Source organism: Oncorhynchus tshawytscha, linkage group LG30 (assembly GCF_018296145.1).
Source record: "Oncorhynchus tshawytscha isolate Ot180627B linkage group LG30, Otsh_v2.0, whole genome shotgun sequence".
NCBI classification, from domain to species: Eukaryota; Metazoa; Chordata; class Actinopteri; order Salmoniformes; family Salmonidae; genus Oncorhynchus; species Oncorhynchus tshawytscha.
The window spans coordinates 20,366,694-20,388,599 of NC_056458.1; the positions used below are offsets into that span (position 1 = coordinate 20,366,694).

Below are 21,906 nucleotides of genomic sequence, written 5' to 3' on the forward strand. Positions count from 1 at the left end.
AGGTCCTGATTGGTGAACCACTGATCCATTCAATGTGCTTCGTATGTTGGCAAGGTTAGGGATACTCACACACAGTACTTCTAACATGGTGTTCTCAACTCACACATTTGACACATTTTGACATGCATGATTACATTGTGCATGTATACAGAAATTATTATTCAACATTTCCACACATGGGATTTGAACTCCCAACCTCCTGGTTTATGGTACTCCAATCTTCCTGCAAACCACCATGTCTGTGTCAGGTACCAATTAATCCAAATATTCTCTCGTCATTTGTATGTGTATTTATTATGTATCCCGTTAGCTGCCAAGGCAGCAGCTCTTCCTGAGGTACAGCAAAATGAAGGTAGTTTATATCATTACAAACATTACAATACATTCACAGATTTCCAAACACACTGTGAGCCCTCAGGCCCCGACTCCACCACTACCACATATCTACAGCACAAAAATCCATGTGTACGTTGTTAGGTTCTAATTTTCAAAGTAAATAACTCACGGACACTAGAGAAGCTTAACCAAGTTTAATTCTTCTAAAAGGGTCGATACAGCTGGATTCAGACAAAATTCATTTTCACACAAGCACTGATATTTAACCGTTCATCATAGGCTGAGTCTCCTCCTACCCATCTGTACAAGCATTGTTCTTTACTGCTAGGCAGGACACTAGTGATACGGGCCATAAACTTCTATTTCCCCCTTAAAGGTGACCTGACCTCAACCCCCTTCCATCATTGATCCATGGCTCTTTCCCCTTATCAGTGCCTGCCACATGTAATCACTTCACTGCAGTCAACACATTCCAAGCTTAGTTGCACCCACTATATACCTTCCTCCTACAACCCTTAACTTCTGGTGTAGATCCTCTAAACCTTAGCACTCCATCAGTGACATGAGTAAGTATATTTCATATTCTCAAAACCCTCCTCTTGAACAATAGCTTCCTACTGTTCAATTTACATAAACTTGGAAATTACTTATAAATGGACAAACAATGATAATAAAACATGAATTAAAAAACAAAACAATTATTTTAAACAATGATAACAAAACATTCACTGTGAGGTTTTTCAACTCAGAAATGTATGGCCTCTGTTCTATGATCACACCATACACAATTTTATTTCCATCCCTCATCACACAACAAAATGCCATTCCAGCTGCATCTGCTGGCTTGCTTCATGTCAGCCGGAGCGGCTTTTACTGTCTCCACTTTGTCCTTCTAGTCCCTGTGAGTAATATCATAAGACTTGGAAAGCAGCAAAACATAACAGCATTCGGTTTTTTTATTGCTTATTAAGCACGATTTTCAAAACAGGGCCTGTGTTTTCAAAACACTACACACAATTAGCACAACCACACACCCAATTAGCAAAACACTACAGATCTTTTGCAAAATTAAACACTCTTGTAAAAACTATACACTTCTTTTTAAAAACCACACTTTGTTACCATATGAAACACACACGTTTCACATTACTATACTCTGTTTGCACGAGTTACACTCTGCTGTGATAAACCTAAAACACTTTTAGCACTTCTACTTCCCTATGATTAGAGTAGGCTACTATCAACAAAGTACAAATATAATGTCAATTCACCAAACACTACACAAGACCAATGTTGCAGATTGAAGAAACTCATTTATTTCTCAACACGCCCAAAATGTTGACATGGAGATTCATAATACTGTAACCAAACGTCACTTTACGTATTGTAAGATCAAAATAAAATTTAAAAAAATAACTAGACATTGTCTCTTCGCCTACAGTACAGTAAAAGATTATGAGACAGTATGCAAGATCACAGTGCTAAAGTGAATACATACCTCTGCACAATCATGCCGCAGTCGTTTCACCCTTTCAGAATTGTGCTCGAAAGGCACTCGATAAATTTACTTCATTTGAATATGTTTTTTTTTTAGGATGCGTGCCAGTGTTGATGTTGAGACCTGATGGATATCGTTGAAAAGGGCGTGGTTATTGACCATGTTAGCTTGGAGCTGCTTGAGTGTTATAGCATTGTTGGCCAAAACCATGTTTACTATCTCCCTCTCTTGCTGTTCTGTGAACATAGGAGGCCTTCCCCCTTGTCATCCCTGACCCTCAATCCTATGTAGAAAAAAACAGTATACAATAGTACAGTAATTTCACAGGAAAAGGTAACAGAAGTGCTGATAGTGCATAGAATACAGTACTGTAAGCAGTTACTGAAACCATGCAGATGTTTTTGATATGATGATATTTTTACAATACCTATTTTCCAGTCTAAATGTTCTCATCACACTTGTCACTGTATACCTGCTTAGATTTGGCTGTACTCCCAGTCCAGCCTCCCTCAGCGTCAGGCCGTGGTTGACAACGTGGTCAACCAGTGTTGCGCGGATCTCATTTGTCAGATTTGGTCCTCTTTGAGCACCTTCTTGTCTTCCTCTTCCTCCTCCTCGTCTTACTCTTTCTCTGACTCTTTCCATTGTGCTTGAAGACCGATGAACTCACCTGCAGCTTTTTATAGTGCTTATACACCTGATTGGTGTGTCTACAATTAAGCAAACGAGTGTTTGCACACCTGATGACTGTGTTGAACCAATAGGTTGGACGGTGTGGTAATTTGACAGTCAGTGCTTTGGTATTGTAAGGATGTGACTTCATGATAGATTTTTGTGTGTAATGTATGTTAAGTGTGTTTAGTGTTTTGCAAATTACTGTGTGTAGAGTTTTGCAACAAGTGTGAGGTTGACAATGTGCTTATAGTTGTGCAAATATGGGCTGATCTTTTGCTTCTTGAGTGTAAGGTTTTGCTAATAGTGTTCTACTTTTAATTTTAGTGTGTAAGCAATCCAAAAAAAACTGTAAACGAAGTGCGCTATGATAAATTATGTCCAAAGGCTTCAAAACACTGGTAGCTGCATTCATGTATATAATATCTCCATAATCTATAACAGGAATAACTGTAGACTGAATTATCTGTTTTCTACTATTTCATGAAAGGCAAGCCCTATTCCTACAGAAGAAGCCAAACTTAATTCTTTTTTTTTTCTAACTCGTCAACATGCTTTTGAAAAGATCGTCATTCCAGATGCCCAGATATGTATAAGATCAATAGGGAATCTAAACGGTGTCAATCAATGATTCCAGGATTTTTGCTGGGCAATGAATGAATGATCTTGCAGCTTTACCTTAAAATAACTTGTTTTATGCATCTAGAATTACAGTAATAACAGAGTGAAAACTAATACGGAATTAGTCATTAGCGTTTCCCATCATTCACGTGCAAATGTTTTCAGATGCTCAGTGTGGTGCTACTCTTGATTGTGTATAATGAGTAGGCATTGTCTACTTCAGAGCAGAAATCACCATCTGTCCTCTGTTGTTAAACAGAGGTAAGACCCCTGATCACAAAGCCAACTTCTCCGCTATCACTTACTCCAAAGCCGCCATACAATGACACATACACACATGAAATATGTCTGTATTTCTGATTTCTGCTCTAAACCTTTCTAGATCCAGTTGCAGTATTGGCCACTGTTCAATTGATTTCCTATTTGATATGCTATTAAGCAAACCATCAACCTCTCATGTTTTATTAAATGCTAGCAATACATAAACACGGGATCGTATAGAAGTATGGCGACATAAAACTATAATGGAATAGGTTGAGGCATCAAAACGTCTCCCCTCCCACTGCAGACATTGCATGATGGATGATGTCGATGCCAGGTGATATTTCTCTCCTCCAATTCTAATCATCGTCTCATGGGGGGATGCTGAGCGCGCAGGCGGGACCGATTTTCCTTGCAGTGCACTATCATAGAGCAATGTGCATGACAGGACAGAACGAGCAGAGCTGAGAGCAGGGCAAAGGGAAAACATCAACGAGAGGGGAGGTTGTAATAACGCTAATTAAGCATCCAATCTCTGTATTCGTAATATTTGCATCATGGATGTATAATTCCTTTATTTTCGCTAAACATCGTATCTTGCACCATTCAACAACTCGGGACATTTTGTTCCTCATTTTGTTCCTTTAACAGAACACTGGTGCCCATCAAGAGCCTAGGAGAGACAGAGAGTGCCATTGTATCGCACGCAGGGACTGAGCTAAAGCCGACATCATGGCGTGGCCCTGCATCACCAGGGCGTGTTGTATGGCCCGCTTCTGGAACCAGCTGGACAAGGGGGACATTTCGGTGCCATTGGTTTTCACCAGATACGACGTCTCGGAGATGCAGCATCTTCAACTGCAGCACCAACAAAAACAGCCGCATCACCAGGCACAGGCAAGCGCGGTCGCCATAGAAACTCTACCCGCTCACGAGGACAAGGCGGTAGCGGCTTGTGAGCACCCCGCAACGGGAACCGCTGTGTCTGAGGAGCGCGCATGTGGTTCTGTAATGCGCCAAGACTTTAAGCACTGGAAAGTGCGCCCTGAGCCAAGCTGTAAACCTAAGAATGAATATCACACTCCCGAGACCCCTTTTAACAACAAGACACAATATCAGAAGGATTTCAAGCCATGGCCCATTCCGAAAAGGGACGACCATCCTTGGATTGCCAGGCCCAATCCCTCCATCTCCATCGGCGGTGACTGTGTCCAGGATAGGTCCAAACACTACCATGCACACGCGGAAATTGACAGTGGGGTTGAGAAAAGCGAAATTGCTGACAAAGTGCAAGAGAAAGAAATTATGGGAGGCAGTAAAAATAATCCAACTGCAGAGAAGGATGGTGAAAAGAAAGTTAGCATCAAAGTGGAGCGAGAAGACGCGGCAGGGGCCAGAAGCAGGGCAGCGTTAGATGCGCTAAACAGGCAGTTAAAACAGGAAGTTACAATTGGCAGCTCATACAAGTAAGTTGTAAATTCTATTGACAGATGACACACGGAACCATACATTGTATCATGCAGTGGAGGAAAAAGTACCCAATTGTCATACTTGAGTAAAAGTAAAGATACCTTAATATAAAATGACTCATGTAAAAGTGAAAGTCACCAGGTAAAATACTACTTGAGTAAAAGTCTAAAAGTATTTGGTTTTAAATATACTTAATTATTAAAAGTAAATGTTATTGCTAAAATATACTTAGTATCAAAAGTAAAAGTATAAATCATTTCACATTCCTTATTTTAAGCAAACCAGATGGCACAATGGCATTACATTTATTTTTACTGCCAGCCAGGGGCACACTACAAAGACATAATTTACAAACAAAGCATTTGTGTTTAGTGAGTCCGCTAGATCAGGGGAAGTAGGGATGACCAAGGCAGTAGGGATGACCAAGACATTATGGATGACCAGGGATGCTCTCTTGATAGGTGTGTGAATTGGACCATTTTCCTGTCCTGCTAAGCATTCGAAATGTAACGTGTACTTTTGTGTGTCAGGGAAAATGTACTGTGTAAAAAGTATATTATTTTCTTTAGGAATGTAGTGGAGTAAAAGTAAAAGTTGTCAAAAATGTAAATAGTGAAGTACAGATACCCCCCAAAACTACTTAAGTAGTACTTTAAAGTATTTTTACTTTACAGGTACTTTACACCACTGGTATCATGTACCCACTTAGTGAGATCAATTTTAAGATGATGAGGCACTAGGGCCCACTCTCAATGTTCAAAGTACACCAGAGAGCATAATTTAGCCAAAGAGTATGTTTTATCACAAGCACATACAAGTAGGCCTAACTACCAAAATAAAGACAACACTAACATAAAGTGTCTTAAAGAGTGTTGGGCCACCAAGCTGCCAGAACAGCTTCAATGTGCCTTGTCATAGATTCTACAAGTGGACCGAAACAATGCCAGGAAAATGTACTCCACACCAAAATATATAATTTGTATCCCTCATTTACTTAAGTGTTGTCTTAATTTTGTTAGTTACCGGTATTCCTATGTGCACCAAATGTGTTGTGGCCATAGACATAATCCATAGAATGGTTTTTGGAACCTCTTACCATCAATTTGACTGTTAATGGGTACACTAGTGATGGCTGCCAGTCCTGACTTGAATTGGAACTATGGATTTTTCCAAATAAAAATATTGTCATTTAGAGCATTTATTTGCAGAAAGTGACAACTGGTCAAAATAACAAAATAGATGCAGTGTTGTCAGACCTCGAATAATTCACAGAAAATAAGTTAATATACATTTTTGAACAACACAATACTAATGTTTTAACTTAGGAAGAGTTCAAAAATCAATATTTGGTGAAATAACCCTGATTTTCAATCACAGCTTTCATGCGATCCTCCACCAAATTGGAGAGGCCTACAAGCCACCGTGTCTCGCACCCACTGTGAAATTTGGTGGAGGATCGGTGATGATCTGGGGGTGCTTCAGCAAGGCTGGAATTGGGCAGATTTGTCTTTGTGAAGGACACATGAATCAAGCCACGTACAAGGTTGTCATGGAAGAAAACTTGTTTCCTTCTGCTCTGACAATGTTCCCCAACTACGAGGATTGGTTTTTCCAGTAGGACAATGCTCCATGCCACACAGCCAGGTCAATCAAGGTGTGGATGGAGGACCACCAGATCAAGACCCTGTCATGGCCAGCCCAATCTCCAGACCTGAACCCCATTGAAAACCTTTGGAATGTGATCAAGGAAGATGGATGGTCACAAGCCATCAAACAAAGCCGAGCTGCTTACATTTTTGCTCCAGGAGTGGCATAAAGTCACCCAACATCAATGTGAAAGACTGGTGGAGGGCATGCCAAGACGGATGAAAGCTGTGATTGAAAATCAGGGTTGTTCCTCCAAATATTGATTTCTGAACTCTTCCTAAGTTAAAACATTACTATTGTGTTGTTTAAAAATGAATATGAACTTATTCTCTGTATCCTACTACCTGAGCTATGTTATTGATGTAAATTGAGAAGAGCGTGTGGCCTAGGATCGAGCTTTGGGGTACACCCTTGGTGACAGGCAGTGGCTGAGACAGCCGATGTTCTGATTTTATACACTGCACTCTTTGAGAGAGGTAGTTAGCAAACCAGGCCAAAGACCCCTCAGAGACACCAATACTTCTTAGCCGGCCCACAAGAATGGAATGGTCTACAGTACCAAAAGCTATGGTCAAGTCAATAAAAATAGCAGCACAATATTGCTTAGAATTAAGGGCAATGGTGGCATCATTGAGGATTCCATACCAGAGAGAATACTACAGACATCAAGAAAGCCAGTCAGTTGATTATTGACCAGTTTTTCCACCACTTTTGTTAAACAGGGCAAAATAGAAATAGTCCTATATCAGCTTGATCTCCCCCTTTAAATGAAGGATGAACCATGGCTGCCTTCCAAGCAATGGGAATCTCCCCAGAGAGGAGAGACAGGTTAAAAATGTCAGAGATAGGCTTGGCGATTATAGGGGCAGCAACCTTAAAGAAGAAAGGGTCTAAACCATCTGACCCCAATGTTTTTTGGGGTCAAGTTTAAGGAGATCCTTTAGCACCTCGGACTCAGTGACTGCCTGCAGGGAGAAACTTTGTAACGGGACAGGGAAAAATCAAGGAGCATCGGGGATAGTCGCATTAGAAGGGGTGGGAGATGAGGAAATGTTGGACGGGCAAGGAGGCATGGCTGAGTCAAATAGGAATCCTGACTTAATGAAGTGGTGATTAAAAAGCTCAGCCAAGGGGCCTCCTGGGTGGCGCAATGGTTAAGGTTGAAAGTCATGCGTCCTCCGGTACTGCAGCGCCAGCTGTCCCATCAGAGACCCTGGGTTCGCGCCCAGGCTCTCACACTGCTGAATTCAGAAAAAGTACCATCCCATGACTAACAGATCACACTCCATTGTTGTTATGTCCAAGCCTTACTGCAAAACACAGTACCTCTGGTCTGGTAAATAGAAGAAGAGAAAATCACCCTGTCACACAAAAAAAAAATGATCAGACAGCTGTGAATAATATTAGAATTACTTCCTTACTGAAGTTACTAACAAAGCAGACAAGAGTAACCCTTAGGGCTGAGAATAGACTCTCTGAACATCACCTGATAGGAGGAGGTGGTGTGAGAAGAGAGCAACACATCTGGCAGCTGGTCACACTGCTGCTGTGCTGTGTTAGTATTGTTCTGCAGCCATTAGGGACCAGCTCAGGGCAGAGAGAGACCTCCTCAGTCCTCCTTACATGGCATGAAATGGCTGCACTGTGACAAGCAGGCCTGAGATAGAAAGAAGCAGGTCAGCTATGGGTTCATCTCCAACACACACACACACACACACACACACACACACATACATACACACGTGCTGAAGGTGAACTGCTCAAAGCGGCTTCATTCAGCCTGCTTCCATGTGATGCTAAAGCCTCTGGTCTGTCTCTATTTGAGTATGACGAAACTGTCGTGGCGTTGTATTAGTTAATGTGACGACTGTTGTTCATCGAATGATTAAAGTTTCTAATTGCGTGATTAATTGAATCAAGCAATTATTAACTCATTAACCTGGGGCACCATGGGAAAACTAGTTTTTATTGAGTTTCTATTTCCCAAATTAACTCAAAGAATATCAGAATATCGATTTTACAACAGCCGCTAATTAACCAGTTGCCTCTACCAATCTCGTTCTGAACGTCGTATAGCCCGTGAATCTGCATGGACCCGGGTCTCACCAATGAGTTCGTACCACACCAATCTTAGTTGAATATGTATTTACTAAAAAGCTGAAATTACGATAAAAGATACACATAGACAACACACATTATAGGCTATTGATTAGAACTTAGTATAATGGGCCAACACACTATGGCGCATGTTACCCAAAATGCGGATTTCAAAGAGAGAGAGAAAAAAGAAAGTACACGAGAGAAATATATATTTGGGTGAATTTGTTAGCTATGCTATTCTAACCCTAGCCTTGCCCCAAACTGCCGCTCTTATTGGTCAGAATATAATGATGTAATTACGTGGGGATGATCTCAGAGGATTCTCTGCGTGGACCGTCCAGGCTGCTCGATGACGCACTACTCCGGCGCATCTCTCTGACCGTCCTCCCGATGTCAGTGTTCTTTTGGCTTAGGAGTCTGTTCTCTCACCCTTTGTTCTGGAAGGGGTCTTCTGAGGACAGACAGCTCTGTAGCTCAGAGCTCACAGCATAGGAATGAAACCCTTTAGATACCACGATTCGATGGGAGATGGAGGCTAGGTGGTTCGACTTGAATTCACCCGCTTAGACACAGCTCATCCGTAGCTTGGGTAGAAAAGGATTTCTAAGTCTTCAAACTTGCGTTGCGTTCTGGGTTCGTTGACTTTTTAGACCTTGCTGCAGCTTGGATCACGTAGTCTTCCTGTAAATTCTATACTCAAAGGTTTTACCTTTGGGTCAGAAGTGGGCGTAACCGCCTTTAGGGCAATACTCTGGGCGTACCAAGTTAATGAGGCAAGGTCTAGATTTGATTCAAATCCAATTTTATACAACTAACTTAACATTTCATCTTCCCCAAAACATTGTCTTTGATTTGGATATTTTCCATACAACGTACAATGTATAATCATCAAACATCTACTAGGAAAACTCTTCACGTTACAATGTTTTCGTAATAACGTCATCTATTAACCTTTAATAACAAAACAAAAATGACATACATTTTCATATTCCATCTATTGTCTGTGTCTTGTCTGTGGCCTGAGATTTACCAGGGGAGTGAGGGGTCATAAACCCCCCCACATCTTGAGACCCCTAGATCTCTCCTCCTCTGTTGGGGTTGAGAGATAATCTGTAGGGTTGTGGTCTCCTGTAACCTGACCTGGTCAGGACAGTCATGACAAAACCTTGTCTCTGAATGCCTGCATGGTTGGAGAGGGAAGTGTTATTCATTAGAATGAAGGATGTGAATGAGATTTGCAGTGTAGTTGGTTCTCCCAATTCAGCCAAGGAACAACTATTTGCTTCAGTTAATGCAATTATCCTCCTGGACCTACAATATGTAAATGAAGCCTATTTAGAAAAACAGTATTTTTATCCATGCTCTCCTATAAATACGATATGAAGCTTCTTGAATACAAATTACAGATGGAACCTGACTGGATAGCTGGACCACATCATTATTTGTGTTCAGCCAGTGACTGTCAGAGGATATTTTTTAAGACACCGTAAAGTACATAGAACTGCCCTCACGGTACAAAAACAAAAGTACTGAAGCTGAACCAAGAGCTATGCTTAGACTGTAGCAGTCCTTTTAAAATCTAGACAATGTGAAATTATTCTGTGCAGCCTGCATGTCCCAACAATGCACCCCAAAGATGAAAAAATCTAATCAAATGTTATTTGTTGCATGTGCCAAATACAACAGGTGTAGATTTATTTTAACAGGGACGTTCATCCTACCTCAGAACACATTTTTATATTGTCCAGGTGGGAAAGGGCAGTGTGGAGTGCAATTAAGATTGTATGAAATGCTTACTTACAAGCCCTTTAACAACAATGATGTTCAATAAATAGGTTTAAGAAAATATTTACAAAATAATCTAATAATTCCTTGGTGTCCTTGTGGGAGTACATGAGGGGACTAAATACACACCCCTGAGGATTAGTATGACAGATGTGTTGTTACCTACCCTTACCACCTGGGGTTGGCCCGTCAGGAAGTCCAGGATCCAGTTGCAGAGGGAGGTGTTTAGTCCTAGGGTCCTTAGCTTAATGATGAGCTTTGTGGGTGATATGGTGTTGAACGCTGTCCTGTAGTCAATGAACAGCATTCTCACACAGGTGTTCCTTTTGTCCAGGTGGGAAAGGGCAGTGTGGAGTGCAATTAAGATTGTGAGGTATGTGAATTGGAGTGGGTCTAGTGTTTCTGGCATGATGGTGTTGATGTCAGCCATAAGCAGAATTTCAAAGCACTTCATAGTTACCAGCGTGAGTGCTATGGGGTGGTAATCATTTAGGCAGATTACCTTTGCTTTCTTGGGCACAGGGACTATGGTGGTATGTTATAAACATGTTGGTATTATAGACTCAGTCAGGGAGACACTGAAAATGTGAGTGAAGAAACTTGCCAGTCGGTCCGTGCATGCTTTGAGTACACATCCTGGTAATCCGTCTAGCCCCGCGGCTTTGTGAATGTTGACCTGTTTAAAAGACTTGCTCACATTGGCTACGGAGGGTGTGATCAAACAGTCGTCCGGAACAGCTGGTCGCTCATGCATGCTTCAGTGTTGCTTGCCTCAAAGCGAGCATAAAAGGCATTTAGCTTGTCTGGTAGGCTTGCGTCATTTAGCTGGTAGGCTTGAGGCATTTAGCTCGCGGCTGGGTTTCCCTTTGTAGTCCTTAATAGTTTTCAAACCCTGCCACATCCGACGAGCGTCAGAGCCGGTGTAGTAGGATTCAATCTTAGTCCTGTATTGACGCTTTGCCTGTTTGATGTTTCGTCTGAGGGCATATCGTGATTTCTTGAAAGCGGTAGCTCTAGCCATTAGCTTGGTGCGGATGTTGCCTGGAATCCATCGCTTCTGGTTGGGATATGTATGTACGGTCACTGTGGGGATGACGTCATTGGTGCATTTTTTATTGAAGCCTGTGACTGAGGTGATATACTCCTTAATGCCTTTGGATGAATCCCGGGAACATATTCCAGTCTGTGCTAGCAAAATAATCCTGTAGCATCCACGTCATCTGACCACCTCCGTATGAAGCGAGTCACTGGTACTTCCTGCTTAGTTTGTGCTTGTAAGCAGGAAACTGGATGATAGAATTATGGTCAGATTTGCCAAATGGGGGGCGAGGGAGAGCTTTGTATGCGTCTCTCTGTGTAGAGTAAAGGTGGTCTAGAGTGCTTTTCCTCTGGTTGCACGTGACATGCTGGTAGAAATGAGGTAAAACAGATTTAAGTTTGCCTGCATTGAAGTCCCCGGCCATTAGGATCGCCGCTTCTTGATGCACATTTTCTTGTTTGCTTATGGCCTTATACAGCTCGTTGAGTGCCGTCTTATTGCCAGCATCGGTTTGTGGTGGTAAATAGACGGCTTTGAATAATATAGATGCGAACTGTCTTGGTAGATAGTGTGGTCTACAGCTTATTATGAGGTATTCTACCTCAGGCAAGCAATACCTCAAGACTTCTTTAATATTAGATATTAGACACAAATTCTTACAAGGCACCCTGCCCTCCTCCCCCTTTTTCTCAGTCTTTTCTTCACGCTGTTGACAAGGATTTGGGCCTTGTCTCGACAAGGCAGTATATCCTTCGCGTCGGACTCAATAAATAAAAAAATCTTTGTCCAGTTTGAGGTGAGTGATTGCTGTTCGGATGTCCAGAAGCTCTTTTCGGTCATAAGAGACGGTAGCAGCAACATTATGTACAAAAAGAGTTACAAAGAATGCGAAAAAACAAACAAACACAGTTGGTTAGGTGCCTGTTACGGTTTTCTTCCGTCGAAAGAGAGTCGGACCAAAATGCAGCGTGGTTAATTTCGATACATCTTTAATGATGAAGAAACACGATAAATACAAAACAACAAACGGAACGTGAAAACCTATACAGCCTATCTGGTGAACATAAACACAGAGACAGGAACAATCACACACGAAACACTCAAAGAATATGGCTGCCTAAATATGGTTCCCAATTAGAGACAACGACAATCTTAGTCCCCCTGTAACGCGTCCTTTGATTGGCGACCCTCGCCGCCGACCTTGGCCTAATAACCCTCACCAAGGACCCCACTGGACTGAGGGGGCAGCTCGGGACTGAGGTAGAAGCTCGGGACTGAGGGGAAGCTCGGGACTGAGGGGAAGCTCGGGACTGAGGGGAAGCTCGGGACTGAGGGGAAGCTCGGGACTGAGGGGAAGCTTGGGACTGAGGGGTAGCTCGGGACTGAGGGGTAGCTCGGGACTGAGCTTGGGGAAGCTTGGGACTGAGGGGTAGCTCGGGACTGAGGGGAAGCTCGGGACTGAGGGGAAGCTCAGCACTGAGGGGAAGCTCAGCACTGAGGGGAAGCTCAGCACTGAGGGGGGGAAGCTCAGCACTGAGGGGAAGCCCAGTACTGAGAGGAAGCCCAGTACTGAGAGGAAGCCCAGTACTGAGAGGAAGCTCAGGCAGGTAGTTGGCTCTGGCAGATCCTGGCTAGCTGGTGGTTCTGGCAGATCCTGGCTGACTGGCGGTTCCGGCAGATCCTGGCTGACTGGTGGATCCTGGCTGAATGGCGGATCCTGGCTGAATGGTGGATCCTGGCTGAATGGCGGATCTGGAAGATCCTGGCTGACTGGCGGATCTGGAAGATCCTGGCTGACTGGCGGCTCTAGCTGCTCTGGCTGCTCCATGCAGATAGGCAGCTCTTGCTGCTCCATGCAGACTGGCAGCTCTGGCTGCTCCATGCAAACTGGCAGCTCTGGCTGCTCCATGCAGACTGGCAGCTCTGGCTGCTCCATGCAGACTGGCAGCTCTGGCTGCTCCATGCAGACTGGAAGCTCTGGCTGCTCCATGCAGACTGGCAGCTCTGGCTGCTCCATGCAGACTGGCAGCTCTGGCTTCTCCATGCAGAGTAGCAGCTCTGGCTGCGCTGAACAGGCAGGAGACTCCGGCAGCGCTGGAGAGGAGGAAGGCTCTGGCAGCGCTAAATAGACGGGAGACTCCGGCAGCGCTGGAGAGGAGGAAGGCTCTGGCAGCGCTAAACAGGCGGGAGACTCCGACAGCGCTAAACAGGCGGGAGACTCCGACAGCGCTGGAGAGGAGAAAGGCTCTGGCAGCGCTGAACAGGCAAGGCGCACTGAAGGCCTGGTGCGTGGTGCTGGCACTGGTGGTACTGGGCCGAGGACATGCACAGGAAGCCTGGTGCGGGGAGCTGCCACCGGAGGACTGGTGTGTGAAGGTGGCACAGGATGGGTCGGACCGTGAAGGTGTACTGGAGAGCCTGAGAGCAGGGCTGGCACAGGACGTGTAAGGCTAGGTAGGTACACAGGAGGCCTAGTGCGTGAGGCTGGCACAATCTTCACCAGCCGACTAACACGCACCTCAGGACGAGTATGGAGCGCTGACCCAGGTGCCATCAAATCCCCGACACGCTCCGTTGGGCGAATATCGTACCTAAAGCACCAACCTAGCAACTCCCTCATAACTCTCTCCTCCACTTTCCCCATTAACTCCTTCACAGTCTCTGCTTCACTCACCTCCAACACCGGCTCTGGTTCTGGTCTCCTCCTTGGCTCCTCACGATGAACAGGGGGAATTGGCTCAGGTCTGAACCCTGACTCTGCCACACTCTCCCTGAGCCCCCCCCCCCAATACATTTTTGGGGCTGACTCTCGGGCTTCCATCCGCGTCGCCGTGCTGCCTCTTCATACCAGCGCCTTTCCGCTTTCGCCGCCTCCAGTTCTTCTTTGGGGCGGCGATATTCTCCAGGCTGTGTCCAAGGTCCTTTTCCGTCCAATATCTCCTCCCACATCCAGAAGTCCTGTGATCGCTGCTCCTCACGATAAACAGGGGGAGTTGGCTCAGGTTTGAACCCTGACTCTGCCACACTCTCCCTGATCCCCCCCCCCCAATAAATTTTTGGGGCTGACTCTCGGGCTTCCTTCTGCGCCGCCGTGCTTTTCTCTTCAACTCCATTCTCCTATAGCCCTCCTCGCACTGCTCCAGCGAATCCCAGGCGGGCTCCAGCACTCTCTCTGGGTCGACCGCCCACCTGTCTATTTCCTCCCAAGTAGTATAGTCCATACTCTTGCTGTCCATAACGTTCTCCCATGTCCATTCCTCTTTTCGCTGCTGTTGCTATCGCTGCCTGTCACCACGCCGCTTGGTCCTCTTGTGGTGGGTGATTCTGTTACGGTTTTCTTCCGTCGAAGGAGAGTCGGACCAAAATGGAGCGTGGTTAATTCGATACATCTTTAATGATGAAGAAACACGATAAATACAAAACAACAAACGGAACGTGAAAACCTATACAGCCTATCTGGTGAACATAAACACAGAGACAGGAACAATCACCCACAAAACACTCAAAGAATATGGCTGCCTAAATACGGTTCCCAATCAGAGACAACGAGAATCACCTGCCTCTGATTGAGAACCGCCTCAGGCAACCATAGACTTTGCTAGAACACCCCACTAAGCCACAATCCCAAAACCTACGAAAAACCCCAATACACAAACACACCACAAAATAAACCCATGTCACACCCTGGCCTGACCAAATAAATAAAGAAAACACAAAATACTAAGACCAGGGCGTGACGGTGCCCTTAAAACGGCAGCCATCCCTTCCGGCGCGATACACAGCTTCTTTATCAATCGAATAGGAAAACATGAAGTAGCATTTATGATGAATGCCTTGGTTTTATGTCAGGTTTCAGTCATTCCTGATTTCTCGTCTTTTTCTTTTGATTTCATAATAACATGTGTGCATGACATGTTGGACTGTGGATGGTGCGGACTGTGACAGATGTGATCAAGGACCTCTCTTTGTCTCCATCAAAGCCTATCTTCCACCACCATTGTGTAGACTTCATTGACTTGTCTTAGCTGCGTGAGGTGGAGCCCGGCACGGGCATGAATTTTAAGCCTAAGCCCTACACATTTCTGCGACATTTCAGGCCCTACCCTACCCACCCGATTGCTTCTGCCAAATGTAAAGCCTGGCCGTGCCCAAAACCCGAAATCAGAAAATAACTTCCTCTATTAGTAAATCCATTAGCTGCTCCTATCTGTCTGTCACTCGCTCCCTGAACACAGACAGCTCGCTCTGCATGCACTCGGTGAGTATCCATAACAACAGCTCTGCTTGGCTCGGGCTGCTCTGCTCAATGACTAGACATGAGAGTTGTTACCTACTTTTCGTCACTCTTAACTCCGACAAACTGAAGGAACATTATTTTTTTTCATGATTATTAATATTGAAATTTTTTACCCTTTTTTTGTGATATCCAATTGGTAGTTAGTCTTGTCCCATCACTGAAACTCCTGTACGGACTCAGGAGAGGCGAAGGTTGAGAGCCATGCATCCTCCGAAACATGACCTTGCCAAGCCGCACGGCTTCTTGACACACTGCTCACTTAACCCGCAAGCCAGCCGCACCAATGTGTCAGAGGAAACACAGCCGGCTGCGACACAGCCCGAGATGGATCCTGTGTCTGTCGTGCCGCCTCAAGCACTGCGATGCAGTGCCTTAGACTGCTGGCAAGGTTGAAACACTTCCGAAACCATGTTATGATCTTAGTCAGATATGACAGTACTGTGCAGCAGAGCACAAGAAAATGGCTCTGCTTCAAAATGTTAGTGATCAAATCAAATCAAATGTATTTATATAGCCCTTCGTACATCAGCTGATATCTCAAAGTGCTGTACAGAAACCCAGCCTAAAACCCCAAACAGCAAGCAATGCAGGGGTAGAAGCACGGTGGCAAAGAAAAACTCCCTAGAAAGGCCAAAACCTAGGAAGAAACCTAGGGAGGAACCAGGCTATGAAGGGTGGCCAGTCCTCTTCTGGCTGGGCTGGGTGGAGATTATAACAGAACATGGCCAAGATGTTCAAATGTTCATAAATGACCAGCATGGTCAATTAATAATAATCACAGTAGTTGTCGAGGGTGCAGCAAGTCAGCACCTCAGGAGTAAATGTCAGTTGGCTTTTCATAGCCAATCATTAAGAGTATCTCTACCACTCCTGCTGTCTCTAGAGAGTTGAAAACAGCAGGTCTGGGACAGGTAGCACGTCCGGTGAACAGGTCAGGATTCCATAGCCGCAGGCAGAACAGTTGAAACTGGAGCAGCAGCACGGCCAGGTGGACTGGGGACAGCAAGGAGTCATCATGCCAGGTAGTCCTGAGGCATGGTCCTAGGTTTCAGTTCCTCTAAGAGAGAGAAAGAAAGAGAGAATTAGAGAGAGCATACTTAAATTCACACAGGACCCCGGATAAGACAGGAGAAGTACTCCAGATATAACAAACTGACCCTAGCTCCCGACACATAAACTACTGCAGCATAAATACTGGAGGCTGAGACAGGAGGGGTCAGGAGACACTGTGGCCCCATCTGATGAGACCCCCGGACAGGGCCAAACAGGAAGGATATAACCCCACCCACTTTGCCAAAGCACAGCCCCCACACCACTAGAGGGATATCAATTTAGTGATACCCGAGTCTTACCCGTACCCTAGTTATTGATGTATCGTCGGGTTCATGTCGGGTAGCAGAGCTCTATCCCTGAGCTCTATTCTCTGACTAGGGAACCTGCTGCCACTTCAGGCAGAGCAGGGGTTAAGATCCCTCAGCTCAGCTGCCTCCCTACTTTGTGCCATGTTTACGCTTTGAATGTCACTTTTACATGAGAATAACATGAGAATACCCCTAGGGTCAGGCCTCACCTGCTGTTATTAGGCATTGTTTACTCCACATTATCCCCACCAACCACCAGCCGTTTCCTGATGGTGAAATCAGACCAAGGTGATGAACACAATGAGCCACAGCACAGACAGCTCTTCTTTTCATCTCATTAAATAGGCTTCTTTTCCATTGTTGAAATCTAATTAGAAAACAGTTTCAGTTTGAGGCAATTATTTGTTCTTCCTCTATTGCATTATGTGTAATAACCTCATACCATGTGGATGATGAATAAGTAGCATGTTGCACTGCTTTAAGAAAGAGAGTTAGTTGAGTTTTGTTTACTTCAGCCCAGAGGGGGAAAGGGAGCGCATTATTTGTTTTTTCAGATCGTCTCAGGTTGCATCACAGCACATTTTCATGCCAGCAGAGTGTGGAATCTGGTCTTTGCTGTTAAATCCAACATTGATTCATGTATTTCAGTCATTTATTTATAATAATAATACTGGAATTTCATTTTCTTTCATGCCATTGACTCATTTTATACCCATATTACTCTCATCATGGTTAGATGGACAGCTGTCTAGTCATTCACTGGCCATAGGGACCTCTGCTCTGCACAGGGTGTTCACAAATCATTGCAGATGAGTGTGCCTAGTTTTATCCTAAGTTCACCCCTGCCCTGCCTGCAGTGAATGAATGTTGCACTGGACTGTTGGTGTGCCATCCATACGAGTAGAGCAGCAGTAGTGGCTGAAATATTGTAAAGAGGCCAACAGATTTTGGTGGATTTAAAAGTGATCCTCTTAGAAGGCCTGTAAAGCCTGGTGTTTCTATCGACAGGCAGACAGTGCGTGTTGAATCACTGAATCTAACCACACGGGCTCTGACTGAGGAGAGATAAAGAGAGGGATGGATGGAGAGAGAGCGGGAGGGCAGGACATGCTGCTCAGTCTCTCCTTCTCATACAAAGCTTAGCTTCCGGTAACTCCCTTCAGATGCAGGCCGGTTAGGATCAGCAGTGTGGTATTACAGCATAGTCTGAAGAGAGGATTGTTGAATTGAAGTGTTAAACATTCATTTTTGGATTATGGTGCTTAATTGTCCTTCAGTATTCAGTTAGTGTGTCTATGCACAACATAATGTACTATATAAAGCCAAAACATTTGTTTCGTGATTACGCCGCTCTTTCTCATGTCACACAAAATGTTAACTCAATAGTGATTTATTTTGTGTCAAATTCTTGTGTGTACCATGATGAGCATGGCGCTTGCAAAGCCAGGATTGTGTGTTCTGATTCACGGAGCTACCCATACGTAAAATGTATGCACGCGTGACTCTTAGTCGCTTGATAAAAGTTTCTGCTAAATGACATATATTGTTTGAAATACTTGATGCATCAAACTTGATTAAAGGTGTGGATATATCCGAGGTTTAGCCATGCATCAGAAGGTACAATACCCTCTGTGGGGATTTCACTGAGTTGCACTATGTCACACTGTAGCCAATAGCCATCTGACTGCATGGGCTGTCTTGAAAGGCTACAGATTCAGCTACAGCTCCCATAACAGCCAGAGGCAAGCTCATCCCTGAGGGAGGAGAGAGTATTGATCAGGAACCATCCGGCGTTGGCTACATGTCATGGCTGACTGACACAGAAAGAAAATCAAGGTACTGTTAAGCCTTCCGCATGCTTCGGTGTGGCTGGCGCCTAGCCAAACTCTGCTATGTGAACCGAACTAGTGTGCTCCCATACGCTCTTAAAAAGCAGCAATAGTGCTGTTTGTCCATCTTGAGACGCCATAGCCAGTATACTGTACACTTCCTCAAAATAGTCAGAATTCATCTAAGATAAAATGAATGACAGATTTATTGAGGTAACATTTTTGCAGTGCAATTTTGCATCTAACTAAAATGTTTGGTGCAGTATTTCTCAAGTGAAAAGATTGGCATGCAAATGATTTGTCTCTCATTGAATGACAACAAACACTTAATTAAAGAATCCCTACCTTTGACCAATCACGGACGAAAGGGCGTAGACTTCATCTACCGAACTTCGGCTTGCCTCAAGAAACCATTTTGTGTGCATGAGCAGCTGAAAAAAACCTTGCCGAAGGCCAAAATTAACAAAAACATCACAAAATGTAATCATAATATAGTCCTATGCATGAACTGTTCAGAACTGTTTCGGATGGGAAGCATGCGGACTGATTTACTGTACACTGGGGTTGATTGATTCACCTTACTTTGAATCAAATGTGAGAGAACGTCCTCTGTTATTTATTGTGTATGCTATCGAATTAACATTGATTCTGCCTGGTAGTAAATCGTGCAATCATTTCAGATGTGTATGGTTTCTTATTTGAAACTCTGGGACAGTTGGATGGGCTTCAGATTAGAAATTCTGTGCTGAGCTCTTTTACTATCAAAGTGGGATGTTTTTATCTTTTTATTTTGGGGATTTGTGTGTATTGTTAGGTATTACTACACTGTTGGAGCTGGGAACATAAGCAATTTGTTGCACCTGCGATAACATCTGCAAAATATGGGTAAGCAACCAATAGAATTTGATTTGATATAGGAAGGTAAACTTACAGTCAAATAGACTGACTGTCCAGTCAAACTGATGATAATGATTTTTAATATAAAACACTATATGAAACACAGTCCAATGTAAATGCTGCAATCAATTGGATTTCTTTCATTTTCTCTCATGAATAGCCTAACTGCCTAACTGACATGCCATGTTTAAGGAATACACTTGTTTAGAGTTAGACTAGCCATAAATCTATAAGTGCCATGTTGATGGCCCTTTTTCCTGTTCTCTGCCCTTTCTTAGTCTCTAAGAGAGGAGTGACAGAATGTTCCCTCTCTGCCGGACTGTTGCCTGGCCGTGCCATGTTAGAAAAGAGTGTGTGTGTGTGTATCTCAGCAGATACACCCACACACACACACACACACACATATACACCCCTTGTCAGTGCCAGTGTCATAGTGACAGAGCTTTTCACAAGACACAAGACATCCCATCTCTCCCGCAGGGTCAGCAGGGTCAGCTCCAAGAAGCAGGGAGAAACCATTAGCCAGTTTGTTAGCTTGGCAACACCTGCATTTCTACATGGCCACACAGTAAGAAATACTTATGTTAGCTTTACCTCATCAAATAACAGCTTGTTTTTGGGGAGGGAAGTTTCGTTTGTAGTACCACATAATAGAGGGAGTAAAGGGAAATTAGATGTGTTCAGTTGTAGAGTTAGAAGTGTGTGTAACAGGTGTGTAACAGGTGTGCAGGAATTTTGAAGAAATTTCAAGAAATGTACCTAATCCTGTCCAAGGCCTGTTTTAAAAGAAATGTACATTGATCAGCTGGAAGGAGAGTAGGTACCAAGCACACACTGACCTGAAAGACACTAGCTTGATTGTTACCAGTCATATGAGCATGACGTTGTCCAGCTAGTTATGTACAGTATAGACTTGTGTTTGACTCACTCTCTCTCTCTGCCAGTCCTACCACTACCCTCCGTCACTAGTGCCCTGTTGCGGGTAGCACTCTGTGCCTTTGGCCTTGGACATTGTATAATCTGTCTTTGTGTAATCTGCTTTGTACTTATTTTAACCACCACTCTACTCACCATGTCACATCATAGAGATCATGGGCAGTTTACTTCATGAGAAAATAAAATGTTGTGGGTCAATTGAAATCAAATCAAATGTTATTTGTCACGTGCCAAATACAACAGGTGTAGACTACCGTGAAATGCTTACTTACGAGTAAGTAAAAAAATTTACAAAAAGAAAGTAGTAACACAATAGATATCAATAACGAGGCTATACAAGGAGTACCGTTACCGAGTCAATACGCAGGGGTGCGAGGTAATTGAGTTAATATGTACATATAGGTAGGGGTAAAAGTGAGTAGACAATCAGTATAGATCATTGACGGAGTAGCAGCAGCATATGTGAAAAAGTGTGTCTGTGTGTGGCATCAATATGCATGTGTGTGTATGTGTGTTTTGTGTGTGAGCGTATATGTAGTGTGTGTGTGTGTGTGTGTGTGTGTGTGTGTGTGTGTGTGTGTGTGTGTGTGTGTGTGTGTGTGTGTGTGTGTGTGTGTGTGTGTGTGTGTGTGTGTGTGTGTGTGTGTGTGTGTGTGGGTAGAGTCCAGTGAGTGTGCGGGTAGAGTCCAGTGAGTGTGCATAGTCAGAACAGAAAAGGTCCTGGATGGCAGTGAGCTCAGCCCCAGTGAGGTACTGGGCTGTCCGCACCACTCACTGTAGCGCCTTGCAGTCGGATGCCAAGCAGTTTCCATACCAAGCCGTGATGCAGCCAGTCAAGATGCTATCAATGGTGCAGCTGTAGAACTTTCTGAGGATCTGGGGACCCATGCCAAATCTTTTCATCCTCCTGAGGAGGAAGAGGTATTGTCGTGCCTTCTTCACGACTTTGTTGGTGTGTGTGGACCATGTTAATTCCTTAGTGATGTGGTCACCAAGGAACTTGAAGCTCTCAACCCCGTCGATGTGGATGGCGACGTGCTCGGCCCTCTGTTTCCTGTAATCCACGATCAGCTATTTTGTCATACTGACGTTGAGGGATAGGTTGTTATCCTGGCACCACACTGCCAGGTCACTGACCTCCTCCCTAAAGCCTGTCT

General features: G+C 44.2%; 1 protein-coding gene across 1 annotated transcript in view; it reads left to right on the plus strand.

Moving 5' to 3' along the window:
* The first annotated feature begins 3,759 nt into the window (after positions 1–3,759).
* The window catches only part of LOC112233381 (microtubule-associated protein 6 homolog), a 31,503-nt gene continuing 13,356 nt past the window's right edge, over positions 3,760–21,906 (plus strand). Inside the window, exon 1 of the mRNA XM_024413033.1 lies at positions 3,760–4,854. Within this exon, the coding sequence (XP_024268801.1) occupies positions 4,121–4,854 (734 nt within the window). The 5' untranslated portion in view covers positions 3,760–4,120. The remainder of the gene's footprint in view (positions 4,855–21,906) is intronic.